The following is a 13,620-nucleotide window of genomic DNA, read 5'->3' on the forward strand; positions in this document are numbered from 1 at the left end:
AAAGTGGGGGGGGGTGGTTAGACTGAAAGAGGGGAGATTTAGGTTGGATATTGGGAAGGAATTTCTCCCTGTGGAGGTGGCAAAGGGCTGGGATGGAATTCCCAGAGCAGCTGGGCTGCCCCTGGATCCCTGGCAGTGCCCAAGGCAGGTTGGACACTGGGGCTTGGAGCAGCTTGCGACAGTGGGAGGTGTCCCTGCCATGGCATGGCAGGGGTGGCACTGGATCCCTAATGCCCCTTCCCACCCAAACCAGGCTGGGATCCCATGATTTGTAACCCCAAGGAACTGCAAGGTCCCAAGGAATTGGTGACACCCCAGCACTGATTTCCAGCCTCAAAGCTGCACAAGCCCTCATGGAGAACAATCCCATCTGTCCCAGGAAAAGCTTTCTGTGCCACTTTCCCCTCAGCTTGGCTCCAAGATCAGTGTGGAGTTCTTCCTTCCATTTCCAAGGTCAGCACCAGGTGTTGCTGTTATCCCCAGCAGCACTTCTGCACCCGGAATGGCAGAGGGAAATAAATCAGATGATCTGTCCCGTGCCATTATTCCAGGAACAGCTCCCCAGGGAGTCAGTGCACAATGGGATCCCAAAGAGAAAAGGAGCTCCATTGTCATGGAAAACACCCCAGGGAGGAGGGGATTGAGGGATTTCAGTGTCCAGGTGGAAATGTCCCACCCCAGTCCCTCTCCAGCCATCCCAGAGCTGCAGCAGAGCCACGGTGTCCCCAGTCCCAAGGGAGAGAAGGGAAGGCAGGAGATGCCACAGGCAAAAGAAACGGTCCTGCTTGTAATGGGAGAATTGAGGGGGAGTTCTGGAGGGTGATCCATGACCTGGCAGATTCCCAGCTCTGATTCCCACTTATCTGGAGCCTCCTGACTCCCATCAGCCCCTGGCACCGGGGAATTGATGGTGGCAAAGGGGAGAAGGAAGATGGGAACGTGTTAATTCCCAGCTTTACAGCTGGTACAGGAACACTGGGGCAAATCCTCCCTTCATTCCCAGATTTTACAGCTGGTACAGGAACACAGGGGCAAATCCTCCCTTCATTCCCAGATTTTACAGCTGGTACAGGAACACAGGGGCAAATCCTCCCTTCATTCCCAGATTTTACAGCTGGTACAGGAACACAGGGGCAAATCCTCCCTTCATTCCCAGCTTTACAGCTGGTACAGGAACACTGGGGCAAATCCTCCCTTCATTCCCAGCTTTACAGCTGGTACAGGAACACAGGGGCAAATCCTCCCTTCACTCCCAGATTTACAGCTGGTACAGGAACACAGGGGCAAATCCTCCCTTCACTCCCAGATTTACAGCTGACACAGGAACACTCCCTTCATTCCCAGATTTTACAGCTGGTACAGGAACATGGAAGCAAATCCTCCCTTCATTCCCAGATTTACAGCTTGGAATGGGAACAAATCCTACCTTAGAGTGTCTTGTTCCCAAAATTAAGGACTAAATTAAAAAAAAAAAATAAAAAAATTGAGAAGTTGCTGAAAAACTTAAATTCTTGCAGGAGGGAACTGCCCAAAAGCAGGGAGCAGGAGGGGTTTGATGGGAGCATTTCCAGTCAAGCTTTCTCAATTCTCCAGGGAGCTTTTACACCTCCAGGGATATTGTTTTAAAATATCAACTCCAGAGAGGAAATAGCCTTGGGAAGGGAAAACTCTTGGAGAAAATCGAGGAGAATCATCCAGCCCATTACCCACGGCTCAGGGAAGCTCCATGTGCTCATCCAGCCACATCCAAGGGCTGGAAAAGGAGGAGAGCGGGGGAGAGAGGAGTTCTGAATATAAGTGTATCCAATATTTTGGGGGAAAATACAGAGAGGAAGCAAAAGAGACAAGGAAATGTCATCCTGCTGCCTTCTACACCTCGAGCAAACCCCTTTTCCTCAGAGGGGGAAGAGAATGGATTCAAACATCCCCAGGAACACTCAGGATATTCCTTCAGGGAATGTGTCTCCAGGAAAACAAATCCTGACAAGATCTCTGCACCAAGGCAGAGCCAGTCCAAACATCCCTCCTGGAAGGAGGAACCTTTTCCTGCTGCAGTTTCGTTCCTCCAGGGCTTTTCCCACCCAGGAGCTCCCTTCCTTTTGCCTTTTCATGGCAAGAAAAAAGCAGGGATTTGGAAAAATAAAAAAAAAATCCTTGTCAGCCATCAGAGGAGCAAAAGGCTGGAGAACACAGGGAAGCATGAAATAAAAGGGTAAAAAGGGCAGATTTTGTTGGGATATTGGGAGGGAATTCCTCCCTGGGGGATGGGAAGGGTTATTCCATTGTGGCCCTGGATCCCTGGCAGTGCCCAAGGCCAGGCTGGATGGGTTGGAGCCCCTGGGACAGGGGAAGGTGTCCTTGCCATGGCAGGGTGGCTCTGGATGGGCTTTGAGGTCCCTTCCCACACAAACCACTCCATGATTCCATGAAAGTCCTGAAGACTGTAATGGGAGAGGGAACAGCTCTCAGGGGCTGGGTCCTGGCAGGAGAGAGGCCAGGGCTGACCTGAGCCAGGTCCTGAACATTGTCCCAGCTGGGACCTGGAATCCTGCTGCTGTACCTGGGGAAACTGAGGCACCTGAGGGTCATTTCCCATCTCTTCCCAGTGTCCTTTCCTGTGTCCCAGGGTCAGATCCAACAGGGATTGAGCAGAATCCTGTGAGCCCAAGGGGCTTGGGGGTGATCCCAAGTGCCCCCAGGCTGGAAGGACTGGGAATGGGAATGGGAATGGGAATGGGAATGGGACTGGGAATGGGACTGGGAATGGGAATGGGAATGTCCTGCTACTCCTCCAGGTGCCATCCCAGGATCACTGAGGCTGGGAAAGGTCACTGAGTCCAACCTTGGACCAAATCCCATCATTCCCCTAAAAACTCAACCCTGAGTTTTGGGGTGGGAGCCAGGAAGCCCCAGAGCTCCTCAGGAAGGGCAGGAGGGCCTTTGCCAGAGGCACCTGGGGGTCACAGGGATCACCCAGGCTGGAACAGCCCTCGGAGCCCACACCAGGAGCAATCCTGATCCCTGCTGATGCTGGCTATCCCTGTACAGAATTTTGACCAGATACAAACCCAGACAATTCCCTGGCTGTGCCAGCTCAGGCCCTGCTCTACTCCCTGCACAGCTCCAGTGGCATTCCAAGGCTGTTGAGAGCCAAATCCTGCTTCTCATCCCTGAACAAACAGCCTGAAACTGCCCTGAAATCCAAGACAACCCCAGATCTCCTCTGCTGGCAGCAGGAGCAGAATCCAGCCCGAAACATTCCAAGTTTCCTGGTGTTGTTTGTGGGTTTTTATAAAAAATCAATGTCATTTACAATTACATAACTGCAAAAAAGCAGCTGAAAAACTTCAGGATGGAGCTTCTATTTTATCCAACCTTTTCTCCATTAATCTTCCCACACAACTGCTGTCACCATTAGGCTGCCAAAGGAAAATTCTTTGGATCCTTTCAGTTTGGCGGCTCCGCAGGTGGCACTTACCTGCTCTGCTTCCAGCCCGTCCCGCTTCCCCAGATCCCCGTGGATCCCCCTGAGCCTGAGGTATCAGGGATATCAGAGAGACAGACCTCCAGCACCCACCCTGAGGCCTCCAGCCCTGGAAATCCACAGGAAGGAGGTAAAAATTCCCAAATTCTCTGGCAGCAGCTGCTGGTGTGTGGAGTTTGCAGCCACCTGGGATTCCCACCCTGGGAATGGCTGAATGAGACCTGCTGGAATCTCTGGGATGGCTGGCAGCATTCCCACGGAATCTGCAAGGAACTGGAGCAGCTTTGGGGCTGTCAGATTTGATCCTTTGAAGGGATTTTTGACAGGAATTGAAGCTTTTTTTGATGGAGAGGGGGAGGTTTTGCCGTGAGCAGAAAGGGGCTGCTTCCCTCGGGAGGAGCTCTGAATTCTCCCCCATTTCTGCAAAGTCTGGGAGCTCACAGGGAGCAGCGTCAGGTCAGGACTGTTTGTGCTTCCAGCCTCATCCCCCAGGTGCTGCGGGGATTTTGACAGTAATTACATTAATTGATTTCCTCCAAGGTGAGCCCGGAGCCTCCGGGGCGGAGCGGGGATGGGAACGTGGCACGGGGACCTTCCCAAACCTCGGGGTCCCTCCTGTCCCCAGAGCCCCCAGCTCCAGGTGCCACCTCTGGAATCACCTCCACCCCTGCTGCTCCCTCCCTGGCCGTGTCCCCTGGAGCCCCTGGGATGGTGGGAGGTGTCCCGGGCTGGGAACAGGAGGGGCTTCAGGGCCCTCGCAACCCAAACCATTCCGGGATCCCACGATTCCCCACACGGGGCCAATCACTCCAACCCCTAAATGGGAATTTTTGCAGCACCAAATTTCCCTGCAATTCCTGTGCCACAAATCCCAGAATTTGGGAATGGGGAGGTTTCAGTGGCAGCTCTGGGGGCTGACCCAGGCACCACTCCAGGGCTGTTCAATCCCAAAAATTCCAGACCAAACCTCCACAGGGAGACTCCAGACTGGCCCAGGAGTTCCACATTTGTTTTCCAGCAGATTCAGAGAACAAAGGAACTTCCCAACATGGTCCTGGTGCTGTGGGATCAGAGGCTGATATGGAGGTGACCCTTCCCTTTTATCCTTCATTATCTCAAACCTCATTTTCCCACTTCCCCCCTGCTGCCCTAAGAGCAGAGATGTTGCAGCCTCTTGGATTGGAAACATCTCCAGGTTTGAGGAGAAAGGGTTTTTCCCTTTTCCCACCTGGCTGCCAGGAGAGCCTTCAAATCCCTTGGAATGACAAGGAATAAACCTTAACTTAAGGAATTGTTCCCTGAACTTGGTTTGGAAGCCAAATTCCCTGAGAGGGAGAATTTTCTATCCCCTCCAGCATCCAAACATGGAGCAGTTTTCCTCTGGATTTGCCAGGTCCAGTGAATTTCATGGGAAGGGAACAGGGCTCAGGAAGGGGGGAGTTAGCAGGGAATTGTCTCTCCAGGCACAGGGCAGGACATGGAATATTCAGCACCACCCTCGCCCAGGTGTCCCAGAGTGGCCCACAGGCTGCTGTGCTGGCCCTGTCCCCTGGGAAGCTCCAGCCTCCTCCTTTCCAGGTGCTGTTCCTCTTGGGAATGTGAGGTTTGGAGTCAGGGCAGGTGCAGAGGAGCCTCCAGCCCACTCCAAGGGGTGTCCAGAATCATCCCCAAGGCAGGGAGGCTGGGAATTCCCTCCCACATTTCCCCCTGTCACAGCTCACTGCCACATCCAGAGGTGATGCTCAATCCTAAATAAAAGTGTAGGTGATGTGAAATCCTAAATGAAGGTGCAGGAGGTGCCTAAATCCCAAAGGAAACTGTAGGTGATGCCTAATCCTAAATGAAGGTGCAGGAGGTGCCTAAATCCCAAAGGAAACTGTAGGTGATTCCTAATCCCAAATAAAAGTGTAGGTGATGCCTAATCCTAAATGAAGATGATGCCCAATCCCATAAGGATGTAGGAGGTGCCCAACCCCATATGGATCAGCTCCAGCCACATCTCAGGACCAAAGCCTTGAACAAGCCAGGTCTGAACAGTAAAATGAACTCAGGAAGTTTTTCCTTCCCGAGGTTTCTTTTCAATTACAGCAGAACATCTCCAGTGGTGCCAGCCATGGAGCAGGAAGAGCCTTGGGGTGTGGCTGACCTCCCAAGGGAAGCAGGAGAGCATCACCCCTCCCTGCAGCCCCTCAGCAGCCAAAACAGGAGCTCCCCCAGCCAGGAGCTCCCAGAGAATTCCAGCCCTTCAGGAACTGGGAAGAAGGAAAAGGAAAATAAACAGGAACAGAAAACCCCCAGGCTCTGAAGTTCAGGGGTTCAGGGGTGAAAAAGGGAACAATCTGTGTGTCTGAGAGGCAGAAAACATAATATTCAATATTCAGGATTCAGGATTCAATGTTCAAATCTTCTTTGTCCTGCTGAAGATGGATTCATTTCCCAGCCTCTGGGAATGTGATGTGTCCCATGGATCTCCCCTTTCCTGCACATTTCAGGGCTCCTTTCAAAGCTGTTCTTTTCTCTTTCCCCATGGGCTGCCTGGGTCCAGGATAATTCCAGCAGGGCCAGGGAAGAGGGGAAGTGCCCCAAAAGCTCAGGGATGGGGCTCCAAGCACCTCACCTGGCTGTGTCCCTGCAATGTCCCACGAAATGGAGGGACAGGACACAGGGAATGGAAAGGATGGGATATTGGGAGGGAATTCCTCCCTGGGAGGCTGGGGAGGGGCTGGACTGGAATTCCCAGAGAGCTGGGGCTGCCCCTGGATCCCTGGCAGTGCCCAAGGCCAGGCTGGACACTGGGGCTGGAGCAGCCTGGGACAGTGGGAGGTGTCCCTGCCATGGCAGGGCTGGCACTGGGGGGGTTTAAGGTCCCTTCCCACCCGAGCCATTCCACGATTCCCTGATTTGATGGTTAACTTTACTGCTGAAGCCCCCTTGGAGCTGGCAGAGGCCATGCACAGGCACTGCAGGGTCCTGAGGCCCTGGGCCTGTCCTGAGCTCCAAAGGCTGGAGAGGGACCTGGAGTGCCAGGGCAAGGGGGAATGGATCCCACTGACAGAGGGGAAGTTTTGGTTGCAGATATGGAAAACTCCTTCCCTGTGAGGGGAGGGGCTGGGATGGAATTCCCAGAGCAGCTGTGGCTGCCCCTGGATCCCTGGCAGTGCCCCAGGCCAGGGGTGGCACTGGGTGGGGATTTAAGATCCCAAACTATTCAATGACTTTTTTTTAACCTCTGGACAGAGTTTTGGGGTCTCCAGGAATGGGGGGAGGCTCCTGGCCAGGCCTGGAGCCACCAAAATCCAGAGAGCACTGGAGCAGAGCTGGGCTGGGCCCAGTTCCAGGGCATTGGCAGGTCCAGGGTGCCCCATTCCTGATGGCAAACAGGGAATTTGATAGGAAGAGGCCACGAGGACCTGGCTGTTCAATTTGCTCCAAAGAATTCCTGTTCAAATCCATCCTTGCCAAATCCAGAGGTGTTTCCATTTGCTTCATTTCCCCCCCTCACTTCTTCAGCAGTGAAATGGAAAATGGGGGAAAAAAAAGAGATAATTGGGAGGATGCCAGCTGTGAGCTTAAAATAGATCCAAATCCTTCCTCTTCCCTACCTGCAGAAGGAAAAGAAGGAGGTATTTAAATATCTATCTCTATAAACACATTTATTTATGGATTAGCCTTTTATTCCTTTAAGGAAGGCCAGGAATAATGGCTCTGCCAGGAAATGCCAATTAAAGCAGCCCTGTCATGTGTGGCACAGCCCAGTACCTTCAACCACAGCTGATTCCCAAATGAAGCCCCTGGATCAGCCACATGTCCCCTCCAAAAACTGGGAGGAAGGAGGATTGAATCCTTTGGGATGGGCAGGCATCAGGGACCCCCCCCAGGGGCAGGATCCACAGCCCAGCCAAGATCTGGCTCCTGAGATCTTCCCAACTGATCCTTCTGTGCAAGCCTGGAAAAATCCCACTTCATTGTCTCCCCCATGCTGGATTCCCAGTGTAATTCCCAAAGGAGCAGCCACACCTCGGCTCACTTGGGCATTTGTTTGATCTCTCCCAGGTTTTTGCCTTTAAATACACACAAGGAAATTATATCCAAAGTTTCCCTATTTTAAATTTTTGTTTTGTTTTGTTTTGGAGCAGGGTTGTGAAATCCAAACATTTTTACTCCTTTGGTGCTGCTGGGGTAAAGCAGCAGGTGCAGAAATCCTGGCACTATTTCTGTGCTCCCAATATTTTGATATGGATGGAATATTTCACCTCCCTGTGTTCAAAACAAACAGCCCCAAACCCCTGCAGCCCTCAAAATTCCCTCACTTCCTTGGGAGAATTTCCCAGCTGGAAGCCCAAACATTTATTTAATTTATTTGCATGAAAAATGAAACAAACCCAAGGAAAACAACGACCCCCCCTTTGGATGTTTCTGGGGCTCCCCAAAGCTCTGCTGCCCGGGGCTGTCGCATTCTCTGGGCTCTGAGGCAGCAGGGCTGGCATTAGGGCCGAGTGGTGGCTTCCATGGAAACCCCAATTTCCAAGTGTTCTGTGCCTTTCTGCTTCCACGCTGGCTCCAGCAGGAATTGTTCCTGCAGGGCTTGGCCAGAGCAGGGAACTCTTCCCAAAGGTTTGAGGGGTGCAGAACGCATTTAAGGCTCATTTTGCCCCAACACCCTGGGCTGTGGGGTCACATCTGTCCCCAGGGATTGTGGGGTCACACCCATCCCCAGAGCCTGTGGGGTCACACCCATCCCCGGGGTCTGTGGGGTCACACCCATCCCCAGGTGGCTCCTTGGGTCCCAAAGCCCAGCCCAGCCCAGGCAGGGCTTTGCAGGATGGAAACATCCAGCTCATATCCAGCTGTGCCCAGCTGCGCCAGGCTCTGCTCCTGCCCCTGGAGATGGTTTTGTGCTGGCAAAGGATCCCATTCCCAGCCCAAGGGGACCTGAGCCCCCTGCCTGGGGACAAGTGGCCTTTCTGCCCCTTGTTCTCCTGAGAGCCAAAAATCCCCACCTTTGTATTCCAGGGGCTCTGGGAGCACCAAATCCAGCCTAGGAAGGTTGATCTGGGAATCCTGGAATGCTTCGGTTGGGAGGGACCTTAAAGCCCGCCCAGTTCCACCCCCTGGGACTCCTCCCAGTGTCCCAGGCTGCTCCAAGCCCCATCCAGCCTGGCCTTGGGCACTGCCAGGGATCCAGGGGCAGCCACAGCCTCTGCAGGAATTCCATTCCAGGCCTCCCCACCCTCCCAGGGAGGAATTGTTTCCCAAAATCCAAGCCCCATCCTGCCCCATTTGATCCCAGTCCTGTAATTTCTCGCCCTGCTGCTGGTCCCTGAAAGCTCAGCAGGGCAGAGGATGTCCCATGCCTGGGGCCAACCCCAGGGGATAAAACCAGGGATAAAACCAGGGATAAACCTGCTGCCCACTCACCCAGCAGGAACCGCTCAGGAGGGCGAGGGAAGAAATCCCAGAAATGCCCTGGGATGCTCCAATGGACACAGGTGGGGAGGGGGGCCAGGGAAGGGGCTCCAGTCACCCGGTGAGGCTGGAGGGAGGAGCTTGGAGGGGGATCCTCCCTCCCTTTGCTCCCTTCCAGGATAAATACTAGTACTAATACTAATACTAGTACTAATACCAGTACTAATATTAATACTGATACTAATACTATCCAGCAGCACAAAGTTTTAGGATTTCCTTTCCAGGGGATTTCAAGCTTTTCTTTAATCCTTTTTGCCTTCTCCCCGGTCGATGTTTGAGGTGAAAATGAAGTTTCAAAAGAAGCCAAAGGTTTTGTTTGGAACAAATTCCAAATAGTTGTCTTCCTGTCACCTTGCAGGGGCACCCAGGGGATATTTTGGGGAGGGAATGGTGGAATTTCCCCGCAATAATTCACTGAATTTGTGAATTCAAACTACAGAATCCCAAACCCATTCTCCACTGGAAGGAGGAAAACTCACCCAGCTCAAGGGATAATTTTCAAATTACTTGTTGGTTAATTAGCAATATTTCTGTATCAGCTCAATTATTTCTTATTGGACTTAATTAGGTCCAATCAGCTTTGCTGTGGCTGCCTGAGGAATTACCCAGAGCTCAGATGCAGGGAATGAGCTGCTTTCCCAAATAACTGCAAACATGGAGAGATTTTGCAAAGGCTGGGGCCATGTCCCACCAGGTGATACCTTGGAATTTCATCGTCAGGTTTGCTTTGGCTTTGGAATGTTTTCGTGGGGAACATTTTGGATTCCAGCTCCAGCTGGCCTTGGCCATCCCACTGTCCTTTGCCAGCTAAGTAAGAAAAATTGCTTCCCTCTAACAAATCAAGGAGATATGAGTGGAACATTTGGAGTGGATTTCAGGAAAAGCTGCTTCCCATGCAAACCTGCTGCTCTTTCCTTCACAAACCCCTTTTGCCAGGCTGCACCTGCCCAAAAAAAACCACAACAAAAAAAAACAGTGAACCTTTTGGATAAGAGAAAGAGCTGAAAGCAAAGCCAGGGCTGGGCTGGGCTTTCCCCACCCGGGAACTCGGCCTGGCCCGGCTGTGCCACAGGGCTGGGATGAGCACGGAGAGGGAGGGAACTCGGGAGGATGTTCATGGTCGGGCAGCTTTTATTTCCTTGGGTTTGTGGCAATAAATCATGAATAAAACAGCCCCGGCCCACCTGGTGGGGAAGCACTTGGGATGCTGATTATCCTGAGAGGGAGCCAAGGGGAAAAACTCCCACTGCTTTCAACAGGCGGCAGGGAAAAACGAGCCGGGATGCGCCGGGAAAACGGCAGCAGAGGCTCCCTGGAGCTGCCAGAGATCTGCTGGCATGGATACGGGAACTGCTGGCCTCTTCCCACTCGGTGCCGAAAGGTCACGGCCGCTGCTGGGGCGTTGGGAAGGATTTTGCAGTGCTAAAAAAATGGGAAGATGCTCCCGAGCACAGACACGAGCTCGGGAAAAACCACGCGAGTTATCTGAGGGCAGCTGGCTGAGCTCAGCCAATGTTTGTGCTGCTGCCACCGCCCCCGCCCTGCAGGGCACAAGCTCAACCTCCCCGTCCCGCTTCCCCCCGTGTTTCCGGACAGGGAATGGGCTTTTGGGCCGGCTGCCCCCCAAGCCGCGGCTGCTGCACGTTCGCAGCTTTGCCACAATAAAAAAAGCAACTCGCCGGGAGAGGCTGGAGAGAACCAGGCTGTAACGACTCCATCTATTGGGTAAAAATATACGGCTCCAAATGCACAGGGAAAATTAATTCCGAGGGAAAAAAAATATATCAGAGGGGATTCGGAGCAGTTACCGGCACTTACGGCTTAATTGGACACAATTAGAGGAATGTTCCTCGCTACTGTTTGAAAGCAAAACGAAGGTAACGGCAGCCGCTTGCACAGATCCGAGCTCAGCAATCCCGGGGAGATGCCAATCCACATCGCGAGTTATTCCCGTCGCACAGGCTGTTAAGGGAAAGGGGCTTTATCGGTGTCCGATCAGGGCAGGAGGAGCCCCTGACCCCGAAGGGCTCCGCAGCCTCGGGGTGAGGGGCAGCGAGGGGCGGGGGCGATGCTTCCCGGAACGCGTTTCTCCCTTTCCCATCCGTTCCACGGGAGCCGAGGCGCGGGGAGCAGAGCCCGGCGCCCTCTCCAAAGCCATCCCCCCCTCCCCAGAGAGCAGCGGCCGCACGGAGCCCGCTGCAAGCCTCGCCTCCGTTACCCCCGGCTTTTCTTGATATTATGTTCTCCCCCGGGGCTGCTGAAAAGCAGAAAAACAAACTCCTGCCGGAGGAGGGAGGAGGCAGCGGGGGGGCCGGGGCCGGCGGCAGCCGGGGGATAACGGGGGGCGGAGGAGGAGGAGGAGGAGAAGGAGGAGGAGGAGGAGCGGGGGGCTACTCCGGGAAAGCAGCAGCGCGATCGGCGCCGAGCATCGCTCCCTCCGCCTCCCGAGCGCCGAGCGGCCGGGACTGGCACCTCGGCAAGCTTCGTCCCGCTCTTCCTCCTCCTCATCCTCCTCCTCCTGCTGCTGCTGCCGCCGCTCGCAGCCCGCGGCCGGGGCGCGCCCGGCGGAGCGCTCGGCGATGGCAGCGCGGGGCGGGCGCGGCGCGGGGCGGGCGGGCGCGGGCCGGGGGTAGCGCGGGGGTCCCGCAGCGCTCTCCCCGCCGGGGTCCCGGGGTCCGCGGGGTCGGAGCCCGGGAGGGTCGCGGCGGGGCTCGTTCGGTGTCGGTGTCGGGCGGGGCGCGGTACCGCGGGATGTGAGCGGCGCGGCCGGGCAGGGACAGGGGCAGCGACAGGGACAGGGGCGGGCGGTGCGGGCGGCGCCGGTGGCCCCGGTGGCCCCGGGCCCGGCATGCCGCGCTGCCGGAACTGCCGCCCGCCGCGCAGCTCGGGGCCGCGGGCCGCCCGCGGGCGCTGCCCCCGCCGCTCGGGGCCGCAGCCGGCGGGGGGCCCGGGGATGGCGCGGCGCTGCTCGCCCTGAGCCCGGCCCGGAGGAGGACGAGCGGCGGCGGGAGGAGGAGGAGGAGGGGAGCGCCCATGGCGCGGGGGCGCCGGGCGCCGGCGCTGCGCACTCGGCTGCACGGGCTGCGCCTCATGTGCTCGGCGCGGGCGGCGCCGGCGCGCCGGGCGCTCTGGGTGCTCGCCTTCTGCACGGCGCTGGGGCTGCTGCTGGCCTGGTCCTCCGACCGCCTGCTGCACTGGCTCGCCTTCCCCTCGCACACCCGCGTGCGCACCGAGTGGAGCCGCCAGCTGCCCTTCCCCGCCGTCACGCTGTGCAACAACAACCCGCTGCGCTTCCCCCGCCTCTCCAAGGGCGACCTGTACTACGCGGGGCACTGGCTGGGGCTGCTGCTGCCCAACCGCACCGCGCGGCCGCTGCTCACCGAGCTGCTGCGCGCCGACGAGGCGCGGCTGCGCTGGTTCGCCAAACTGGCCGATTTCCGCCTCTTTCTGCCGCCCCGCCACTACGAGGGCATCAGCGCCGACTTCATGGACCGCCTGGGCCACCAGCTGGAGGACATGCTGCTGTCCTGCAAGTACCGCGGCGAGCTCTGCGGCCCGCACAACTTCTCCGCGGTGAGTGCGCGCCGGGAGCCCCGGCTGCTCTCGGCTCCTGTCCGGGGCCCCTGCGTCGTGTCGCTTCTGGTCCCGATTCGTGTCGGTCCAAGAGCCCTGGGTCGTGTCGGTCCAAGAGCCCTGGGTCGTGTCGGTTCTGGTCCCGGTTCACGTTAGTCCAAGAGTCCTGGGTCTTGTCGCTTCTGGTCCGTGTCCCCGGTTCCAGTCAGTCCAAGAGACCCCCGGGTCGTATCGGTTCTGGTCCGTGTCTGCGGCTCCTCTCGGTCCGAGGGATCCCCGGGTCGTGTTGGTCCCGGTCCCCCTTTCGTGTCTGTCCAAGGGTACCGCTGGCTGATATCGGTTTAAGGGACTCGTGGTTGGTGTCGGTTCCGGTCCGTGTCCCGCTTCCCGCTCCGCTCCCAGCCCCGCCGCTCGCTCCGCGTTTGCCCGCGGTGCCCGGAGAGCTCCGGGGTCGCGGCGGTCCCGGAGGGTCCCGGTGTGTCCGGCAGGTTCTGGAGGGTCCGGTGAGTCCCGGTGTGTCCGGCAGGTTCCGGAGGGTCCAGCGGTCCCGGGGTGTCCGGCAGGTCCCGCATGGCCGGGCAGGGTCCCCCCGGCTCCCCCCTCGGGAGCTCCCTGCGGGTCGCTGCCCACCGAGCGCTTTCCCTCTCGCTGGTTTTTCCACCGGCTCGAAGTGATGCTCTGGTCTAGGGGTGACTGACTGGCGTGTGAGGGGCTGGCTGCTGCCTTGCGTTTTAATGAGAAATAATTAAATTAATGTTGCACCATCCCCGCCGCTGCCTTCCCACGTTCCGCGTTGCTCCCAGCGTAGTCGCATCCAGATTTCTCCCCAGTCCGAGCCGGGGTCCCCCAGGGGCTGCAGCGCGGTCCGGCCCAGCCCTGCCCATCCCGCCCGGCTTTGCTGTGTCCGACCCCTGTGCTCTGTCCGGGCTCCTTCGGCCCCCCGTGCATCCCCTGGAGCTGCTCCTTTGGGGCCGCGGGGTTTGTGCGCCCTGGAGCGCTTTGGGATGCGGAGCTTTGCCGAGCGGAGCTGATCCCAAAGGTGTTTGAACCCCTATTAACCGGCGAGGTTTGGGATCAACCCCAAAACTCGGGGCAGG

General features: G+C 56.7%; 1 protein-coding gene across 4 annotated transcripts in view; it reads left to right on the forward strand.

Annotated features, from left to right (window-relative positions):
- ASIC2 (acid sensing ion channel subunit 2) overlaps window positions 1-13,620 on the forward strand; it is a 404,465-nt gene that overhangs the window by 316,275 nt on the left and 74,570 nt on the right. The window contains exon 1 of one of the 4 annotated variants that reach the window (XM_064400001.1): window positions 11,842-12,523. The exons of the other annotated variants lie outside the window; for them this stretch is intronic. Coding sequence (XP_064256071.1) covers window positions 11,984-12,523 — 540 coding nt within the window. The 5' untranslated portion in view covers window positions 11,842-11,983. Of the gene's footprint in view, window positions 1-11,841; window positions 12,524-13,620 lie in introns of those variants that run through there. 4 annotated transcript variants of the gene reach the window in all.

Source organism: Passer domesticus, chromosome 27 (genome assembly GCF_036417665.1).
Source record: "Passer domesticus isolate bPasDom1 chromosome 27, bPasDom1.hap1, whole genome shotgun sequence".
Classification (NCBI taxonomy): Eukaryota; Metazoa; Chordata; class Aves; order Passeriformes; family Passeridae; genus Passer; species Passer domesticus.